The sequence below is a fragment of the Rhinopithecus roxellana genome, chromosome 5, assembly GCF_007565055.1.
Source record: "Rhinopithecus roxellana isolate Shanxi Qingling chromosome 5, ASM756505v1, whole genome shotgun sequence".
In the NCBI taxonomy this organism is placed as follows: Eukaryota; Metazoa; Chordata; class Mammalia; order Primates; family Cercopithecidae; genus Rhinopithecus; species Rhinopithecus roxellana.
The window spans coordinates 16,027,569-16,049,301 of NC_044553.1; the positions used below are offsets into that span (position 1 = coordinate 16,027,569).

At 42.5% G+C, this 21,733-nt stretch overlaps 1 protein-coding gene and 1 pseudogene across 2 annotated transcripts; one reads left to right on the forward strand and one right to left on the reverse strand.

The window, feature by feature from the left end:
- The first annotated feature begins 1,642 nt into the window (after nt 1-1,642).
- Nucleotides 1,643-3,406, forward strand: LOC104672174 (ribonuclease pancreatic). Its single transcript, XM_010375911.2, has 2 exons — nt 1,643-1,842; nt 2,547-3,406. The coding sequence occupies exon 2, from the start codon at nt 2,572-2,574 to the stop codon at nt 3,040-3,042; it is 471 nt and encodes a 156-aa protein (XP_010374213.1). The 5' UTR covers nt 1,643-1,842; nt 2,547-2,571; the 3' UTR covers nt 3,043-3,406.
- A 4,507-nt stretch (nt 3,407-7,913) lies between these two features.
- Nucleotides 7,914-19,362, reverse strand: LOC104672175 (annotated as a pseudogene). The gene is made up of 3 exons (XR_004057214.1): nt 19,126-19,362; nt 13,599-13,716; nt 7,914-10,001 (listed from the first exon to the last, which is right to left on the reverse strand). The product of XR_004057214.1 is annotated as an X-ray repair cross-complementing protein 6 pseudogene (transcript).
- Nucleotides 19,363-21,733: the final 2,371 nt, after the last annotated feature.

The following is a 21,733-nucleotide window of genomic DNA, read 5'->3' on the forward strand; positions in this document are numbered from 1 at the left end:
GACAAAAGACAGTTTAATAGGGAAAACTGCATACAATTTTATTTATCAGAGTTTTACACTATAGCAGGATGAACCGCAGACAAAAATCCTCAGACACGGCATTAAAGAAGGAAGAGGTTTTTTATTCAGCTGGGAGCGTCGGCAGACTTGCGTCTTAAGAGCTGAGCTCCCCAAAAAAGACATACTTGGCCTTTTTAAAGGCTTACAACCTTAAGGGGTCCACATGAAAGGGTCGTGATAAATTGAGCAAGCGTGGGAAACGTGACTGGGGGCTACATGCATCAGCTAACAGAACAAAAAGTTTTACAATGCTTTTTTTTTTTCATACAGTGTCTGGAATTTACAGATAACACAAGTAGTTTAGGTCAGGGGTTGATGTTATTATTATTACTTTTTTTAACTCCTAGGGCCGGGTGGTGGTGCCAAGGTTGTCTGGCTGTTTATCTTACTTTTGTTTCTTTGTCTCTTTCTTCCTGTCTTGTGAACTAGGCAAGGTGGGGGGAGGAGGGCAGCAGGAGTAGTAGTGGTCTCCTTCCTTAACACAACACGGGGGCCTTCAGAAGACCCAAAGATAGAGGGGAAAGTGGGCATTTTTATACTGAGGTACCAACAAAGTATGAACAGCTGTGTAGAAATGTGATTGGACAACAGCGGTGTGATCTAATGAAAATAGGCTGAGTGGGGAAACCCAGCAAGGTCTCCCTGTCTAGATTCTTCTTGGCCTCCCTGGGCATTCGTTGTTTTTTCTGGGTATGGGGGGGCAGGACCTTCTCTGGAATGAGGATCTTATGACCTACAACCACACAACGTAGGTCGGATAATTTCACCATGGCCACTTTTTACACAGAAAGGCTGAAACAATCTGAATACAGAGCACGAAGGGATATTTTGATAATTCTTACTCTACAGGTATCCAAATTGTTACTCAGCACAAAAAACAGGTCTCCTTCTAGGAGGGCATTCTGCTGCTGACAAATATGATATGCTTTGTATTTTTTACCCAAAAAGAATTTGAGATTTGGGATTTAAGTTTATCTTCAGTTTCTCTACTCAATTCCGACCTACCGGGTCAGTGGTTCTGATCAGTAGATAAGAACAGCTCCATCCTCTCGATGCCCCCAGAGCAGGGGAGGAGGGTGGGCTGGAAGTGGCCAGAACTGGGTGAGCTCACCCTAGAAGCCTCCTCCTCCTCCCTATTCAGTTACTCCCCCTTTCTTCTCCAGATCTGGGAAGCCTTCCAGTTGGGGGCAGCAGGACAGCCTCCATTCCCCCCGACCCCACCTCCCACCCCCGGGAGAGGTACTGTTGGGAGAATGCCCTCCTAGAAAGAGACTTGGGTTTTGCTCCCTAGGAGCCCTGGAATAGCTTTGGCCAGAATTCCATATCTCCCATTAGTACCTCTCCTGAGGAGAGGGCCTCCCTTTCCCGTGATCACCTTTTGCGTCCTTTGTTAACCTCCAAGTCTACTTGGTGAAAACGGCCCATGGAGAAGTAACAAGGACTTTGTCCCTAGTGTGTCAGGTTTGGGCACCAGTGCTCTAGTGGCTTTCTCTGCTGCTCTTTGTGCATCAGCAGACAGATGTGGTTTACACAGGAAGAAAGACGAATGTAGGCAAATATTTCTCTTTCTTCAGCAGCCCTGGAAAGATGGTGGCCTGGGTGATTCACCACTCCTTCCTCACGTCCTTGATTTTATCTGAACTGAGTTCGATATGCTCCTTCCACCCTTTTCCTCTTGGAAGCCAAACCCCTTTGTAATCTATATAAGGTCCACACCCCAGGAGCTGAGTGACTGCAGAAACTGGCCTTCCATCTCTCTCAGACACCAAGCTGCAGATCCAGGTAAGCAGTCCAAGAGATGTTCTCAGGTGCCGCTTCTGCTTCAGGGTTGGAGAGGAAGAAGCTAGGGCCAGTCCACAGCACTGAGAAAGCTTGGATGATGCTAGCGCTGAAAAAAATGTGACCCAGGCAAACATCAGCTGGAGGCAGAGGGGTCGGGGTGGAACGTGCAGGCTACAGAGCATCCATGGAACTGGAAAAGAAGGAGCCCTCAAGTTGGGGGAGGCTAGCATTTTTCTTTGGAATGCAATGGAATCCTTTATGATGCCAGTGTCAGGCACTGGCCTGAGTTCCCTTATGCTGTAAGACAACAAGACTCTGTCACCTATGGTCCTAGATGTTGGGGATACAATTTGGTTCATGATTTATTCAAACTGATGTTTTGATGAGCCATTTGAGCACTAGATACAAATGTATTTTGGATCAAAGAAACGCCAGTATTCAAAGATAGAAACTGACAGGATTTTAGGTCACTTCATAGGTCACCACCTAAAGGGGAAAAAGACCTCGCTTTGGAGAGTGGCAATAAAACGCTTGTGGAGAAGGATACACGTGAGGGTCTCATTACACAAGAAACCTCAGGAAGTGGGACGGACATCTTTCTGGTTGACCTGAGACAGAAACTGTAAGCCAGGGAAGCCATAGGTGGGAGCTGGAGTTCTTTTTCTAAGAGGGCTCTTTTCCTTCTGTCTCCTTTTTTCACTTAGGCTTTTCCGAGAAAGTGAAGCCACCATGGCTCTGGATAAGTCTGTCATCCTGCTCCCTCTGCTTGTCGTGGTGCTGCTGGTGCTGGGCTGGGCCCAGCCTTCCCTAGGCGGGGAATCCGGGGCCCAGAAATTCCAGCGGCAGCACATGGACTCAGGCAGTTCCCCCAGCAGCAGCTCCACCTACTGCAACCAAATGATGAAGCGCCGGAATATGACACAGGGGTGGTGCAAACCAGTGAACACCTTTGTGCACGAGCCCCTGGTAGATGTCCAGAAAGTCTGCTTCCAGGAAAAGGTCACCTGCAAGAACGGGCAGACCAACTGCTTCAAGAGCAATTCCAGAATGCACATCACGGACTGCCGCCTGACAAACGGCTCCAAGTACCCCAACTGTGCATACCGGGCCAGCCCGAAGGAGAGCCACATCATTGTGGCCTGTGAAGGGAGCCCGTATGTGCCAGTCCACTTCGATGATTCTGTGGAGGATTCAACCTAAGCTCAGAGCAGCGAGATACCCCACCTCCCTCAACCTCATCCTTTCCACAGCTGCCTCTTCCCTCTTCCTTCCCTGCTGTGAAAGAAGTAACTCCAGTTAGGGCTCCTATTCAACACACTCATGCTTCCTTTTCCTGAGTCCCACCCCTGCGTGATTTTGGGGGTGAAGGGTGGGTTGTGAGGTGGGCCCCATGTTAACCCCTCCACTCTTTCTTTCAATAAAACACAGTTGCAAGCACTTGATTTCTGAAGTGGTTCTGTCTAAGTACTGTTTCTGGCATCGCCTTCCAGCAAGGGGTAAGAACTGTAAATCTGATTCGCTTTGGAGAACGGTGAATGAAGTAATTAAATGCTTTCCCTTCTGACTTGGATTTTAGTGGCTTGAGAAAATTCCTTTCCTTGTAGATTCCTTGATGCCAAACCTAAAACTATTAAGTGTGGGCTGTTCTAGACAAAAGGGAGCAACAGCCTGGGACACTGCCATGTAGGGTGAACTGACAGAGGGGTGAAGCTCAAATACAGTCATTCTGTGGCACAGAAGGAAGGTGAGTGCGACCTCAGGAAGACCCTGCTTAGCCTCAGGATGAGGAAGAGGAGTCAATGAAATTATGATCCTAAATTTCTATTTACCCTTTTTTTTTTTTTTTTGAGTAAGCTATTACTAAATCAGAAAAATGGGCACCTCTTAGTTGGAAAGTCAGAACCTTCCATTTTAGAGCTAGAAGTGACTTTGGAGAGCATGGAATTGAGGGATAGCAAGTAGATTTCAGTTTGTGTACCAACTCTAATTGGAAGTGTCGGTCGGGCATGGTGGCTTACACCTGTAATCCCAGCATTTTGGGAGGCTGAGGCGGGTGGATCACCTGAGGTCAGGAGTTCGAGACCAGCCTGGCCAGCATGGTGAAACCCCATCTCTATTAAAAATACAAAAATTAGTGGGTCATGGTGGCGGGTGCCTGTAATCCAGCTACTAGGGAGGCTGAGGCAGGAGAATCACTTGAACCTGGGAGGCGGAGGTTGCAGTGAGCTGAGATGGTGCTGCTTCACTTCAGCCTGAGCAATAAGAGCGAAACTCTTTCTCAAAAAAAAAAAAAAAAAAGAAGAAGTGCCTACCCAAAATGCTGTAGAAAAAAAATTCCGGACAGTGACATGGTTGAACAAGAGCCTCTAATGAAGGCACAAGAGGGGGAAGGGTGCGTGTGCCACACATTTGCCATCCCTGACCAAATGTAACCCCTGCCTTTCCAGTGACTTGCACATGGCTTGTTGCTAGTTAGTGGTACAGCTGGAACTAGACCCTAGGTTTCCTGACTTCCAAGCCATTATTCTAACTCAGGAAGAAAGCTCCTCTCCTCACTAAGTGTTGTGGAGCGGTAGCTCTCTCCCAGAGCTTGCTGGTGGGCTCTCACAGGCTCCCAGTGTACTTAGCCTGTGAGTCCACTCCATTCTTGCCAACCCTTCCTGACAGCCACTGAAAGACTACCTTTGCATCTGTCAACACTTAATCATTACATTTGATCCCCTGTTTACAGTGACATCTGGCTCCAGACAAGGTCATAGAACTAGAGAAAGGCCCTATTTTCCACCAACATGACTAGTTCTGTCCTTGTCGTTGTATACTACATCTATAAATGTTGGTAGAGGCTGTGATTTTCTTTTTTTTTTTTTATGTATTTTTTTTTTTTATTAGAGACGGGGTTTCACCGTGTTAGCCAGGATGGTCTCGATCTCCTGACCTCTTGATCCGCCCGTCTCAGCCTCCCAAAGTGCTGGGATTACAGGCTTGAGCCACCGCGCCCGGCCTAAGACTGGCTTATTTTTTATGGTTCTAGCCTGGATTTAAAAAACCTGAGACAGGATAACAACTCCAAGAGTCTGTTGGACTTCTGTAAAATAGAAATATTTATAACACTTAATTAGAAGTCCTATGGTGAAGATGACATTCAGAGAAAGCAGTGTTCAGCATTCTGTGGACACTCAGAAAGTTAGTCACTATCATCGAGGCATGTGGGATGGTGTTCAAGAGCCTTGGCTCTGGAGTGAAACAGACAAGTTTCACACTCCACTGCGCCTTTTGGGAGTAGTGTGGCCGCAGGCAGGAGACTTAACTTTTTTAACATCAGGTTCCCTATGTAAAAAATCATGATAATCATGGTATCAACTTCAGAGATTTGTTGAGGATTAATTGAGGTCACATATAAAAAATATGTAGGACAATGTCTGTACGTAATAAAAGCTATTACTCTTAGAATCAAAAATCATACATCCTATTCCATTACTTGTATGCAACCAATCAAGACTGGGGACAGAATTGACAATGTCTCACTACAGTTTTCTGTATTTATAATTCAAGGTGCTGACATACGATCTTTGTTTGTTTGAGGGCCTCAGATGAAAGAAGGACCAGGAACATTAGAACTAGAACTCATAAGAGTATGAATTCTATCATGCCTAGAAAGGGGATAATCAGAGATCTAAAAAGCACAGAAGATCAGGCAGAGATGGTAGAAAGGCCTAAACTTGATTTCAAGAACCGAGTCTCAAAAGAGTGAGTATAAAACCAGTGTATACACCAAGTACAGTCATGTGTTGCTGAATGACGAGGATACAATGTGTCATTGGGTGACTTCATCATCTTGGGAATCTTATAGACTATATTACCCAAAACTAGACAGTATAACCTACTCTACATCTAGGCTATATGGTATAACCTATTGCTCCTAGGTTACAAACCTGTTCAGCAGTTTACTGTACTGAATACTATAGGCAATTGTCACACAATGGTAAATATTTGTGTATGTAAACATAGATAAGTTACTGTAAAAATATGGTATAAAAGGTAAAAAATGGTACACCTCTGTAAGACACTTACCATGCATGCAGTTTATAGAATTAGAAGCTGTGACCAGGTGCAGTAGCTCACGCCTGTAATCCCAGTACTTTGGGAGGCTGAGGCAGGCAGATCACGAGGTCAGGAGTTCGAGACCAGCCTGACCAACATGGTGAAACCCTGTCTCCACTAAAAATACAAAAATCGACTGGGCACGGTGGCTCATGCCTGTAATCCCAGCACTTTGGAAGGCCGAGGTGGGCAGATCATGAGGTCAGGAGTTCGAGACCATCCTGGCTAACACAGTGAAACCCTGTCTCTACTAAAAATACAAAAAAAAAAAAAAAAAAAAAAAAAAGGGGGCAGGTGCCTGTAGTCCCAGCTACTTGGGAGGCTGAGGCAGGAGAATGGCATGAACCCAGGAGGCAGAGCTTGCAGTGAGCTGAGATCATGCCACTGCACTCCAGCATGGGTGACAGAGCGAGACTCTGTCTCAAAACAAAACAAAAAACAAAAAATCAGCCAGGTGTGGTGGTGCGCTCCTGTAATCCCAGCTTGAATTTATAATTCAAGGTGCTGACATACAATCTTTGTTTGTTTGAGGGCCTCAGATGAAAGAAGGGCCAGGAACATTAGAACTAGAATTCATAAGAGTATGAATTGTCTCTACAAAATATACAAAACTTAGCTGGCATGGTGACATGTGCCTGTAATTCCAGCTACTCAGGAGACTGAGGTGGGGAGGCAGAGGTTGCCATGAGCCAAGATTGTGCCACTGCTTTCTAGCCTGGGCAACAGAGCGAGACCCTGTCTCAAAACACACACACACACACACACTCACACACACACACACACACACACAAAGAAAAAGAAGAAAAAAAACTGCATAGAATAAGGATATAAAGAAGACATTTTTGTACAGCTGTATAATGCGTTTTAAGCTAAGTTTATTATAAAAGAGTCAAAAAATTTTTAATTAAAAATGTATAAAGTTTAAAAGTTATAGTAAGTTAAGGTTAATTTATTGAAGAAAGAAAATTTTTTCATAAGTTCAGTGTGACCTAATAATACAGTGTTTGTAAAGTCTGCAGTAGTGTACGGTAATGTCCTAGGCCTGCACAATCACTCACCACTCACCCATTGACTCACCCAGAGCAACTTCTAATTTTTTTTTTTGAGATGGAGTCTCCCTCTGTCGCCCAGGCTGGAGTGCAGCAGCGCAATCTCGGCTCACTGTAACCTCTGCCTTCCAGGTTCAAGCGATTCTCCTGCCTCAGGCTCTCAGTTACTTGGGAGGCTGAGGCAGGAGAATTGCTTGAACCCAGGCGGCAGAGGTTGCAGTGAGTTGAGATCGTGCCATTGCACTCCAGCCTGTTAAAGAAGAGCGAAACCCCATCTTAAAGAAACAAACAACAACAACAACAACAAAAACCTAAGACACAAACACACACATTAGCCTAGGGCTACATGGGGTTAGAATCATCAATATCACTGTCTTTCACCTCCATATCTTGTGCCACTGGGAGATCTACGGGGGCAATAACACATGGAGCTATCATCTCCTACCACAATGCCTTCTTTTGGAAAACCTCCTGACGGCCTGCCTGAGGTTGTTTTACAGTCAACTTTATATATATATATATAGACACACATATATGTATTATATATACACACACACACATCCCTACATATATATACATGAAATTTAACATAACATTTTCTTCCTTTCTTTTTTCTTGAGTTGCTCTGTTGCCCAGGCTGGGGTGCAGTGGCATGATCTTGGCTCACTGTAACCTCCACCTCCTGGGTTCAAGCGATTCTCCTGCCTCAGCCTCCTGAGTAGCTGGGACTACAGGCACACTCCACCACGCCCAGCTAATTTTGTAGTTTTAGTCGAGACGGAGTTTCACCAAGTTGGCCAGGCTGGTCTCCTGACCTCAGGTGATCCACCTGCCTTGGCCTCCCAAAGTGCTGGGATTATAGGTATGAACTACTGCGCCCGGCCTAACATAACATTTTCTCTTTTTTTTTCTTCTTTTTTATAATACAAACTTAGGGCTCTTTATTCAGGCAGTAAAGTAAGGAACAGCAAAGTGGGAGGGCTACACCATCACCATGGCAACAGAAAGCCTCAAAAACATAAATCCCTCAACTTATGTCGGGTACACTCTTCCTAGCTCACGAGAAACACATTTTAACTGGCTAAGGACAAGGCCAGGCAGCGTGGCCACACTGTGGAAGTGTAGCTGGACGTGTGGCATCTGGTCAGTCCTGGAAGTGCTTGGTGAAGGCTTCCAGCAGCTCCTGCTTCTTCAGCCCACTCTTCAGCCCGTAAGCCCGGCAGGCCTCTTTCAGCATGGGCACAATGAACTTGCCCAGCGTGCCCTTGCTGATGTGGGTCTTCAGTTCCTCTTCTGAATACTCCACCTTGGGCCTTTTGCTTCCAGAACCTTCATTATCGTGTTTTCTCTTAGTAACTTTCCCTTCAGGATTGTAATCTGGTGGGTAAACAAGCTCCTTAAACTCATCCACCAAGGAGCCCAGTCTTTTATTCATTGCTTCAACCTTGGGCAATGTCAGGTCCACTGCTTTTTCCAGCTCCATCAAATCCAAGGCCAAGGCCTCCAGGTTCCTGAAGTGTGGTTGCAGCACGGGGTTCTCAAAGCTGTCACTTCTGTATGTGAAGCGAAGCTTCTCAATGATAGCCTTCATCTTGTCTACCTGCTCTGTAGTTGCCATGATTTTTTCAGTAAAGGGCATCTTCCTTTTATCATCAGCAAAGGGTAAAAAGGCCAGCTGGAAGCCTGGAGGAGTCACCTGAATCTTCTGGTCATCCAACTCTTCTTCCTGTGGCACCTAAGCCACAAAATAAGGGGGGATGTTCCTGTGGGGTGTGTATCTGCACAATGCTGCAACCTCCTTCTCCAGACACTTGATGAGCAAAGCACTGAACAGGGTTGAGCTCCCAATCACCAACGACCCCTCTGGGTACACGAACAGGGAGGGTCTCAGGTAATGGTGTTTCTTCAGCAGTACCAATGGCTTGAAACCCATGAGTGTCAAACCTGGATCATCAAACCATTTTAGCTCTTCTGTTTCCTCTTTCTCCAGTATAATCTGACGACTCCCGTAGATCTGAGACCTCTTGGTATCGCTAGGCAGAAGCAAACCACCTATACTCCTATTAAAGGTCTGAGTCTTGGTTTTCACTGGTTCATTTGTTTCCCGATAGAACTTTATTGGAGGAGGGTTGAGAGCCTTCTGGACCAGATTATAAATGCCCACAGAGATCACTATATCTTTGTTGAGCTTCAGCTTTAACCTACTGAGTGCTCGCTTCCTGGTCTCCTTGGCACGAACCTTCCGCAACAGGTCTTCTAGCTTGCTGGATTCCTCAAAGTGAACCCTGAGGTCCTCATCCTCTGCTCTGCTGATGATATCTCTCTAGAACAAGGATATGTCAAAGCCCCCAGGTTTCTTCAGGTGCATCAAGTCAAGGAAGATGCCTGTATCTCGGAGATTACCAGCTTTGGTCCTGGCCCGGCTGGCTTTGGCACTGTCATTGCCATGGGGGTTATCTTCATTGGTGAACAGCATGATCCTGTTATGACTCATCTTGAATCGGACATCACTAAAGAGGTTGGCACAGACCCACAGCACTTCACTGAGTGAGTAGTCAGATCCGTGGCCCATCAGGTCTTGGAAATGTTTTTGTCCCTGCTACCCCTTAAACTGGTCAAGCTCTAGAATTCGTTTTGCACCTGGATTATCCAGCTCCTGTGAGACGTAAATATTTTTAAAATTCACTGAATTTTTGTCTTTCTCAGTACCGTAGAACACCACAGCCAGGAGATCTCGATCACTGATTATGATCTTACTGATGTACACACTTTGGATACACTGGATGCTCATGTCAAAAGGTGTCAACTCATCTTCACTCTGAGACTCAAACATAGCCTTGGAGGCATCAATCAAAAAAATCAAACTATTTCTTCCTGAAAATTTATAGTCTCCACTTGCTTCAAGGTTCTCTTCTTGTTCTTCTGCTTCTTCATCGCCCTCGGTTTTGTAATATGACTCCCACCCTGACATGTTGGCTACTGCTCACTTTGGCACAGGGAAGTGACCAACTTGGACAGAAGATGAGAACATAACATTTTCTAAGTAACATTTGGGTTAAAGAAGAAATCAAAAGAAAAAAGTTAAAATATGTACATTATACAAAAACCTGGGTGATGGTAATAAAGTAGAATTTAAGAGAAAGTTTTGTGAAAGTTGTCAGAATCAAACCGGAGTCACTAATGTTAAAGAAACCCTGACAAGGCTGGCAGCCGTGGCTCATGCCTGTAATCTTAACACTTTGGGTGGCCAAGGTGGGCAGACCACTTGAGGCCAGGAGTTTCAGACCAGCCTAGACAAAACGGTGAAACTCCATCTCTACTTAAAAAAAAAAAAAAAAAAAAAAAGGGCTGGGTGTGGTTGCACACACCTGTAATCCCAGCCATTGGGAAGCTGAGGCACAAGAATCACTTAAACCCAGGAGGCAGAGGTTGCAGTGAGCTAAGATTGTCCTCCAGCCCGGGTGACAGAGTGAGACTCTATCTCAGAAAAACAACAACAACAACAACAACAGCAAAAATCCTGACAAATACAGCTGGGGAAAGCTAAGAAGGGAGAATTCTTATGCTTGTACGCCTGATAACTATCACAAAAGACCTCAAAAACCACAATCTTGCATAAAGGCCATTGCAACATCATCCAAAAAATATTTCTGCAAGGACATTTACTCAGCAACTGCCTATCCAAACTCAAATTGGTGTCATCCTTTTTAGTGATCTTTGTAGCCAAAGATAATCATTTCAAAGCAATTTTGTAATCCTCTTCATTTTTCTTTTAAAAACCTTTGTCTTCCTTTACCTCCCTGAATATGCACATAGTTTACTATGGCACATGTATTCCCATTGCAATACTTTATTCCCAAATAAATATCTTTTTCTTTTAAAGACCCTCTCTCTGTTTGTTACTTAGGTGAAAAGCTTTTATCACTAAATACCTATATTGGAAAAGTGGAAGAATCCCAAATTATGATCTTAGGCTCCTCCTTAAGAAAATAGAAAAGGATAAAATTTAACCCAAAGGAAGCAGAAAGAAATCAATAAAGATCAGGGCAGAAATCAATGAAATAAGAAACAGAAAAATGATAGAGGAATTTAATAAAATCAAATCCTTTCTTTGAGAAGATCAACAAAATTGCTAAACCTTTCATTAAGCTGAGGAGGAGAAAAGAAAGATGTCACAAACAACCAATATCAGAAATGAGAGATGACTTCCCTACAGATTACACAGATAGCAAAAAGATAATAGGAGACTATGATGAACAACTTTATGTCATTAAATTTTAAAATTTCAATAAAATGAACAAGTAATTAAGAGACACAAATTTCCAAAGGTCACTTAAAAAATAGGTAACCTGAATAGCCACAGATCTATTATTAAAGCAATTAAATTTGCAGTTAAAAACCTTTCCACAAAGAAAACTTTATGCTTGACCGGTGAAGTTTATTAAACATTTAAGAAAGTCATGTTAATTCTATACAAACTACTCCAGAAGAAAAAGTTTTCCAAGTAATTCTCTGATGTCATTCAAGACAAATTATCCAGATACATTTAGAAGAAAACTACAGACCAATAGTTCTCATAAATGTAACTCTAAACAAAATTTTAGCAGTTTGAACAAATGTTGATGCAATTTTTCATGTCAATCAATATGACTCATCATATTGACATACTAAAAAAAAAAATCATGTGATGATCTCAACAGATACATAAAGAGCATTTGACAAAACCCCACATTCATTTCTGATAAAAGCTGTCAGCACACTAATAATAGAAGGGAAATTCCCAACCTTTAGGGTACTTGCTATGGATTAAATGTTTATATCATTCCAAAGTTTACATATGGAAACTCTGATCCCCAGTGTGTTAATACTTGGAGATGGGGCCTTTGGGCAGTAATAAGGTCATAAGGATAGAGCGCTCATCGTGAGATTAGTGCCCTGATAAGAAGAGACATGAGAGAGAAGACCATTATCCCTCTGAAATGTGAGGAGAGAGCAAGGTGTCCTACTGCAAACCAGTGAGTGGGTCTTCCCCAGGAGCCAAATTGGCTGATGTCTTGATCTTGAACTTCATAGTCTTCAGAAATTTGAGAAATAAATGTTTGTTGTCTAAACTCCCCAATCTATGGTATTTTTGGTATAGCAGCCTCAACTGAATAAGACATCATCTACAGAAACCCTACAGTTAACATTATACTCAATCTTTGTTTTCCTATCAGACCCCTAAGGAGCTGTCTTAGTCTAGTTCATGCTACTCTAACAGGATACTGGCCAGGCGCAGCGGCTCACGCCTGTAATCCCAGCACTTTGGGAGGCCGAGGGGGGCAGATCACCTGAGGTTGGGAGTTTGAGACCAGCCTGACGAACATGGAGAATTCCTGTCTTTACTAAAAAATAAAATTAGCCAGGCGTAGTGGTGCACACCTGTGATCCCAGCTACTAGGGAGACTGAGGCAGGAGAATTGCTTGAACCCGGGAAGCAGAGGTTGTAGTGAGCTGAGACTGTGCCATTGCACTCCAGCCTGGGTAATGAGTGAAACTCTGTCTCAAAAAAAAAAAAGAAAAAAAAACAAACAAAAAAACAGGATGCCACAGACTGAGTAACTAGTAATAAACAGAACTTTATTGACTCACAGTTCTAGATGCTGGGAAGCCCGATATCAAAGTGCCAGCATCTAGCAAGGGCCTTCTTGCTGCATAATCACATGGTAGAAGGCCAAAGAGAGAGCAAGAAAGAGATAAAAGGGGGCTGAACTTGTCCTTTTGTAAGGAACCCATTCCTGCAATAATAGCATTAATCTATTCAGGGCAGAGCCCTCATGGCCTAATCACCTCTTAAAGATCCCACCTCTTAATACTTTTACACTGGCAATTACCTTTCAACATGAACTGGGTAGGGGTAGGGGACAAATACATAGGAGGAGCCCTTTTAGATATTTTTCTTCCTAACCACTCCACCCATCCTATGAAATTAAATACTATGAAATGAGTTTGTTGAGTAGGGTTGATTTTAAAGGACCACAAACCATTGTAATATCTAAAATTTTTTTACACCACAAGAAATAATTTTTTTTTTTTTTTTGAGATAGATCTCGCTCTGTTGCCCAGGCTGGAGTGTAGTGATGTGATCTTGGCTCACTGCATCTCCTGGATGCAGGCAATTCTCCTACCTCAGCCTTCTGAGTAGCTGGGATTACAGGCCCCCACCACTATACTTGGCTCATTTTTGTATTTTTAGTAGAGATGGGGTTTCACCATATTGGCCAGGCTGGTCTTGAACTCATGACCTCAGGTGATCTGCCTGCCTTGGCCTCCTAAAGTGCTGTGATTACAGTCATGAGCCACTGTGCCTGGCCAAAAAATAGTTTTTGCCCTCTCAGGAGCACTATCGCTTCCATAGAGAAAGCCTGTACTGAATAATCCTCAAACCCCACCTCCAAGGAGATTTTCTTGTTTATTTTGGCTACATATCTTCACCATACAATAATCAACTACTTCCTTTTGCCAACAGGAGAAATTTTGAATGCCTGGGCCTAATAATTAATGACACTGTTTGAAAGAGAAATCATGTTAAAAAATACATCAGTTACATTTTACAAAATGCCTCACCAATTTTCCACAAAGCTGTCATGGTCATCAAAAAAAGTATAGTTTGAGAAACTGTCACAGCCAAAGGAGCGTAAGAACACATTACAATTAAATGTAATGTGGTGTCCTGAATAGAATTCTGGAACAGAAAAAGGACATTAGGTTAAAGCTAAGGAAATCTGAATAAAATAAGGACTGCAGTTAATAATAATAATTAAATAAACAAGCCAAACCCACCCCTTCCACACCTTGTCCTTGGTAGTGAACACTCTGGGACTTTCTCAGGGAGTGCACCTTTGATTAAAACAGTAGCTGGAACACAGCAGTAGTGGGATTCCAGACACCTTGAGCAAGACTTTGTACTGAGACCTTGGCTTAACTTATCAACTCAACTGTTGTTAAGTGCTATAAAACATGAGCACTTGATTAAAACAGTAGCTGGAACACAGCAGTAGTGGGATTCCAGACACCTTGAGCAAGACTTTGTACTGAGACCTTGGCTTAACTTATCAACTCAACTGTTGTTAAGTGCTATAAAACATGAGCACTTGATTAAAACAGTAGCTGGAACACAGCAGTAGTGGGATTCCAGACACCTTGAGCAAGACTTTGTACTGAGACCTTGGCTTAACTTATCAACTCAACTGTTGTTAAGTGCTATAAAACATGAGCACAAGAAGAAGAAGGAAAAAGAACATTTCCGCATTTGTGGTAAAAACTGTAAGTGGGACCATAGGCGGTTAACATTGCTCAATGTTTCCCTTCCAAGATTTGTGTGAGAGATTTTTCTTCCTTGGCACTTTTTGTTATAAATGAAGGGAAAGTTTGAGTTTTTAATTCAACTAGATCTGGTTTCAAATCACAGGTAGACCCTTTACTAATTTTGTTATTTGGGGAAGATTCTGAATCTCAGTTTCTTCACCTATGAACTAATAATAATAACTGCCTTGAAATGGTATTGATTCTTCACATATCAAATTGAAATGGGAAAAGTTCCCTTATCCCCCTCCCAGGGCTCAGTTCTTTGGTGCTCTGCTGCTCATACCCTAGGAGAAGTGTGCAGACAGGCAGGTCATGGGGCTCTGACCCCACAGCAGCATCTAGGGTTCAGTGTTTACAGCTCTTGAGGCCCCAGTGGACGTGTGTTACAGTGTACTCTTTCAGTTTAGCCGTCCACAGGAGGCTTGTGTTAATCAGCTCAATTAGACCCTCTGCCTTATGCAAGGACAGAGGGCTTTCAGTATTCCGGTGTTCTTGTCTTACTTTACTGGAAAAATTGGATCACGTGCGGGCTTGGAGGATGGGTGCAAGGTTTTTTATTGAGTGGTGGTAGCTCTCAGCAGATGAATGGCGAGCCAGAAGAGGGATGGAGTGGGAAGGTGGTTTTCCCTTGGAGTCAGGCTGCCCAGCGCCAAATTCTACTTGGCGTCCACATGGTTCCACTGGTGGATGGCTTGCCAGCATCTACTGGTGTCTGCTGGTGTGTTCTTCTGCCAGCATGCTCCTCTCGACATCTAGCAGCTCACGTGTTCTTCCAGCGGTGTGTTCCTCTCGACATCCAGCTGATTCTGTCTGTGCCCACTAGGGTCTCCGGGTTTTTATAGACACAGGATGGGGACGTGGTGGGCCAGGGCGGTCTTGGAAAATGCAACATTTGGGCACGAAAACAGAAATGCCTGTCCTCACCTAGGTGGGTGGGCACAGGCCCAGAGGTGGAGCCCTAGCCAGGGGCCCACACTTTTCTACCCAGCACTTCCTTGCCCCCTCCTGTCTCAAAATCAAGTGTCATCATTTCTTCAGAGAAGTCATTCCTGACCCTCTAAACTTACTCATATTCCTTCTTAATGGTCTCATAACTTTGTGTACACTTTCTTTCTAGAATTGATGCAAATTGAGTGATTATTGGGTTAATATCTATTTCCCCCACTAGACCCTAAATTCCATGAAAACAAACACCATGACTCTTTGTCTACCATTATATCAGTAGCTCTCAATGCAGCCGGGGCACATAATTGTCACATAGTAAATTTTTGAATGAATAAATGAATAATGATTAAATGATACGTAGAGAATCTATAGCTGTCTTAAAAACACTGGGCTGCCTTGCGACATCCTACTGATTGAATGAAGAAAACCAGGTATTTTATGGCTTGTTTCTTGAGTGGGCTGTCAACTAGCTCAGGACCAACTCTGATATAAATTATGTAATGGCAATCCGAGTGACAAATATTTGATGAAATACGAAATATTTGATGAAAAGAGCAAATATTTGATGAAAGACATGAAAATAAAGTAGTAAGTAGAGTAACATATAATTCTTTAAAAAAAGCATTGTTATATAATTTGTAAGCTTCTTTGGGCATTAATGTAAAAGAGAAAGGGAAAGGGCTTTGTGTCTGAATTCAAACTCTGCCAATTATAAGTGCCACTTATAAATATGACCTTATTTAAATGCCTTCATCTCCTGAAAACTATTTAATATTTATAAAATGAAGATGAGTATGCTCATTTAAGTGAATGTGCAGATTAAGGAAATCAGGTTACATAAACCACTTAGAATAGAGTTGAGCAAACAGTGGCACTTACTAATTCCTACATTCAGCAAATATTTCTTAAAAACCTCCTAGTGCTAGGCATTGTGCTAGAAACTGAGGATTTGTTGTTGTTGTTGTTTTTGGAACTGAGGATGTCATGACACTTATAACATCTATGGTCATTGTTGTTTTTTCCTATAGGACAATAATGGAATAACGGCGGGCTATTTTTTTCTTTTTTAAAAAATGCTGTGCTATTTCATAGCCTTCGGATTGGCAAAAATGTAGGAGTATAACTGTGTCATGTTTTGCTACAGAGAGAATATAGCAAAACAAAATCTCATATACCATAGTTTCTGTTGAATATGAACTTGTACAATCAATGCTTCAGTTGCTATACCAGTGTAACAAATTAATCCAAAACTTGGTAACATAAAACAATCATTTCTTATGCTCCCAATGGGTCAGAAATTCAGATAAATCACAGCTTGGGCAGCTTGACTCTGTTTCACTGACTGGGACCGCAACTGGAAGACTCAAAGGCTGGGAACTGAAATCATTTGAGGGTTCACTCACCCACATGTTGGGTGGTTGACTCTGGCTGAGACTTTAACTAGGCCTGTTGACTGAAATATCTATAGAAGACCTCTGCAGGTAGCATAGATGTTCTCACAGTGTGGAGATTGGGTCCAAGGGTTGAGTGTCCCACGACAGAGAGGGTAAGCCAAAGCAGAAGCTGTAGCACCTTTGATGATCTAGTCTTCAAGGTCAGGCAGTGTCACTTTCATGGCATTCTAGTCATTAGAAGTGAGTTCTCAAGACTAACTCATACTCAAGGAAAGGGAACATAGAGCCTGTTTTAGATAGAGGAGAACCAATGTTACACTGTAGAAAGAACATGTAGAATGGGATGTGTTGGCATGGACATTTTGTTTTTGTTTTTGTTTTTGAAACTGAATCTTGCTCTATCACCCAGGTTGGAGTGCAGTGGTGCGATCTCGACTCACTGCAGCCTCCACCTCCCAGGTTCAAGCAATTCTTCTGCCTCAGCCTCCCGAGTAGCAGGCACTACAGGCGTGTGCCACCAAGCCCAGCAAATTTTTGTCTTTTTAGTAGAGTCGGGGTTTCACCATGTTAGTTAGCCATGGTCTCAAACTCCTGACCTCAAGTGATCCACCCACCTCAGCCTCCCAAAGTGCTGGGATTATAGGTGTGAGCCACTCTGCCTGGCCGTGTGGACATTTTGGAAAATACAATTGGCTACATCTAGTTTGAAAAAAATATGGCGTTATGTGGTAAAATTGAACATGCATATGGCTTAGCAATTCCACATCTAGACGTATCTTAGTGAAAATTTACCACATGTGCACATAGAAAAATGTACAAAGATAGTCACTGAAACATTGCTTGTTAGAGTGCAAATTTGGAAACATCATAAATATCCACCAGAAGATAGATAAATAAATAGTGGTATACTAATACAAAGAGGAAAATAATGAATCAATAAAAATAAAGGAAGAAGAAATGCACATTTTAATATTGATGAGTCTTGGAAACACTGTTGGGTGAAAAAAGCTAGTTGCAGAATGATATGTACCTTATGATAGTATTTATACAAATGTATTAAAATTGCATACTGAAACACTATATTTTGCTTATGAATGTATTATACTTGAAGAGTATAAAAAAACAGGACTGAATACACCCCAAATGTATGATTTCATCTGAGAAGAGTTAAGAAGAATGGCGAGAGAGGAATCAAATGGACCCCAATGTTTTTATATTTTATTTGTTTTAAAATATTAAGCAAATGAAATACTTAGTATTTATTTATTTTGCATGCCACTAATGTATTGCATTTATCTGCATTGTTTAATTTTTGAAAAGTAAATAATCCCATTAAAAATGAAGTGAACTCATGAAAGCGAGCAATGGAAAAACTTGACAAAATCCATCAAGTATGAAGAGCTCCCAAAGACTCCGTATCCCCATGAGCTTCTGCTTCTCCGTGCGAGGCTCTTTGGCTCTGCTATTGCCATCCCTGTGCCTGGGTTTTTGTGGGTTTTTTTTGCAATCTTGACTCAAATGTGGACAAACACTTTCTTGCTTTTATTAGCATAGTCTAGAGAAGATGGCATTTTCAAAAATAACTTTACAAATTAAGAGATGACTTGAAGAAATATTCACAGTATCAAAAGAATCAAGTTTTAGATTGTATAATTTCTTTTCAGATGGAATTCATTAAAATATCCACCTAACTCACTAAGTAAAGCTGTAAAAGTGGTTTAATGTTTTTACTGATCCCACTTCCTCCGGTCTTAAAATAAACTTTCTTCTATCCCTCAAGAGTACAATGTTACTCAGTTTCTGTTTCCACACAGTGTGGTTAAAGAAAAAGTATTGAATTATCTATCTAGCCCATTTTCTCTGGGAACTATGACATCCCTAACCAGAGCTAACTCACCTGGAACCAGTCCTGGCCCCAAGACAACACTACAGACATGAGTCCTGAAGCTCCTTAGGGCTTCCTGTGCTGGAAGGAAGGGTTGAGGGTGGGAGAAAGCCCCAAAGGAGAGAAAGAGAATAGGTTCCCATGCAGATCTCAGGCCAGGCACTACCAGCCTGGGCTGACTGCAGCCACTGATGAGAGACTTAGAAAATGTTGAGAAGGGTATTCCAAGGTGCAAGGGGGTGCCTGAGGAACAGGCGAGGCGGGAGACTCCATTTGGCCAGCCCTAAAGGCAATTCTCTCTAACCCTCTCTTCCGCGGGGTCCACAAGAAAGGCTCCCGGAAGCTAGTTTTTGCAACGTGATTCTGTCCAAGTGGTCATGTCTGATCTATGTGATCAGTCAGAATCCCTTCAAAACTAAATACTATTTATGAGAAAATTAGAAAGTAAGATGGAAAGGGATGACTGCCTACTTACTGTGTGAAAAAGAAAAGCAGAGGAAATGAGTACATCACAGAAAAACACTGAAACAGTGCACAGAAAGGAATATTAAGAATTCATTACTTTCCTGAGGCCGCAGTTCAAAATTCTCAGCCTGCCAGGTGTCATTCCTCTTACTGAATTCCAGTCACCTGCCTCAGCCACAGCCAAAGGACAACATCCGTTGAATAGTCTAGAAGACCGGGAGTCAACACACTTTGTCCTATAAAGGACCAGACAGTAAATGTTTTACTTTTGTGGAACACATAGAGTTTGTGTCACTTCCTCTCCTTCTTCTTCCTCTTCTTCCCCCTTCCCCCTTCCTCACCTGTCTACCCTTTCCTTCTTCCTGTTCTTTCCACTCCTCCTCTTCTTCCTTCTTCTTCTTCTCCCCCTAAAAAAGTACAAACCAGCCAAGCATGGTGGCTCACGCCTGTAATCCCAGCACTTTGGGAAGCCAAGATGGATGAATCATCTGAGGTCGAGAGTCCAGACCAGCCTGACCAACATGGTGAAACCCCAACTCTACTAAAAATACAAAAATTAACTGGGCGTGGTGGCGGGTAATCCCAGGCACTCAGGAGGCTGAGGTAGGAGAATCGCTTGAATCCAGGAGGTGGAGGTTGCAGTGAGCTGAGATCAAGCCATTGTACTCCACCCTGGGTGACACAGCCAGATTCCATCTCAAAAAAAAAACAACCAAAAAAAGCTAAAAACCATACTACTACAGGCAGTATAAAACAGGTGCGGCAGGCCAGAGGTCTGCAGATGTAGTTTGCTTACTCCTGCATCAACAGTTGTTACCAATATTTGCTGCCCATTACAATTACATGGGGATCTTTAAAAAACATCCATTAGTGCCCAGGTCTCACCCCCAGATATTCATTTAATTGTTCATTAAATGTTCATAAAATGTATTTAGTAGATCCAGTCATTGGTATTTTTCTAAAAGCTCCCAGGTGAATCTAATATGAAGCCAGAGTTGAGCGCTGCTGGAACATCTGCTGAATTCATTTCGAAGCTTTGCCTGCTTTGGGATCGTTCTGTATATTCTAGGGATATATCTAGGTGAACTCCTTAGCAATTATGTATTGAACTTCTTCTGCAATACATAATTGCATGTAGAAAAGAAAATAAATCTATGAGAGATTCCATCCCTGTCTATTCCACTTGTTTAGAACTAATACCTTCTAAAAGTTTGGGCATAATAGATTGTTGCAAAGTTACCCTCATTGTTGCCTTCTCCTTGATCAGCAATAAAAAGCGACTGTAATTGTCGTTGGGGATAAGTTTGTCATGGGAGGGTGGGGAAGATTAGGTATTGTTGTTGTAAATCTCTTCAGAAGATGGCACTCATTATATTTTTGTTTTTAACCATTTGTTACAAAATATTTGCAGTATTTTAGACCTCACAATTTATTTCACTAATTTTAAGTAGTATTTCATGTTCCCTAATGTTTCTGACGTTGAAAAATTTTTGCAGCACAGATTTATTCAATCCATGAGGTACCTTTACTATATAAATAACAATAGCATGAGCAATTGAGTTGTTTGGTTTTACTAGGTTACCTTTAAGAATCTCTGGCAATTTCCAGGTCATGTTCATATGTTATATAAATCCATTCAACCCATTTCCTTTCAGATGCTGCTACTTTCGTATACTTGTTCATACCAAACATGAGCACAGATTCTCCCTGCCATTCCACCACACTTTACATGAAGACTCTGAGACAATAAAATGTAAATGCAACACAGCTTAAAGCTGAATACAATTGAAAGCTGCTTTGAGTTAGAGCACTCAAGTCCCACTGTAGGATTCCCTCTATAAGGTACCCACCTTCTTAGGTGCCATATTGCCCTGGCCTGCTAATCTCTTCCCAGTGGGAGGGCCCTTAATCAGTCATCACCCTGAAACCTCATATTCCCAGGTTCCTGAAACCTCATATTCCATTCTTCGTTCCTATGATATGACGTAAATGTGTGGCATAAAGGAAGGTGAGTTGAGTTCGCATATCTATTAAACTAATAGTCTGGTTTGGAACGAATCATTTTGCAGCACGGGTAACGAATACACTTCAATATGTAGCCTTTTCAAACTTCATTGTCTTTGGCTGCTACTTAAAGACTCATCACTGTACAAAGCACTTGGGATTTACACCTGGCCCACTAGCCCAATAACTCTAGAGGCTGACAAGGAAACTAAAGTTCTCTCTGTGAAAGTGACTTAGTTCAGGTTCTGTTCCAAAACCCCAATATTTCTGTGATATTTCAGTATTTACACAGGACTAGAATGTTTTCAGTTTCCTCGTGCTTTTTTCTCTTTCTTTCTCTTTTTCTTTTCTTTCTTTCTTTCTTTTTTTTTTTTTCTTGACGGAGTTTGACTCTGTCACCCAGGCTGGAGTGCAGTGGTACAATCTTGACTCACTGCAGCCTCTGCCTCCCAGGTTCAAGTGATTCTCTGCCTCAGGCTCCTGATTAGCTGGGATTACAGGCTCCTGCCATCATGTCCGGCTAATTTTTTGTATTTTTAGTAGAGATGGGGTTTCACCATATTGGCCAGGCTGGTCTCAAACTCTTGGCCTCAAGTCATCTACCTGCCTCGGCCTCCCAAAGTGCTAGGATTAAGGATTACAGGTGTGAGCCACTGCATCAGGTCTCCTGGAGCTTTTCTCTTTTTCTTTTTTTGTTTTTG

Bases quoted from the DNA above. Each gene is read 5' to 3' on its own strand.
- LOC104672174 (XM_010375911.2), top strand. From the start codon at position 2,572: ATGGCTCTGGATAAGTCTGTCATCCTGCTCCCTCTGCTTGTCGTGGTG.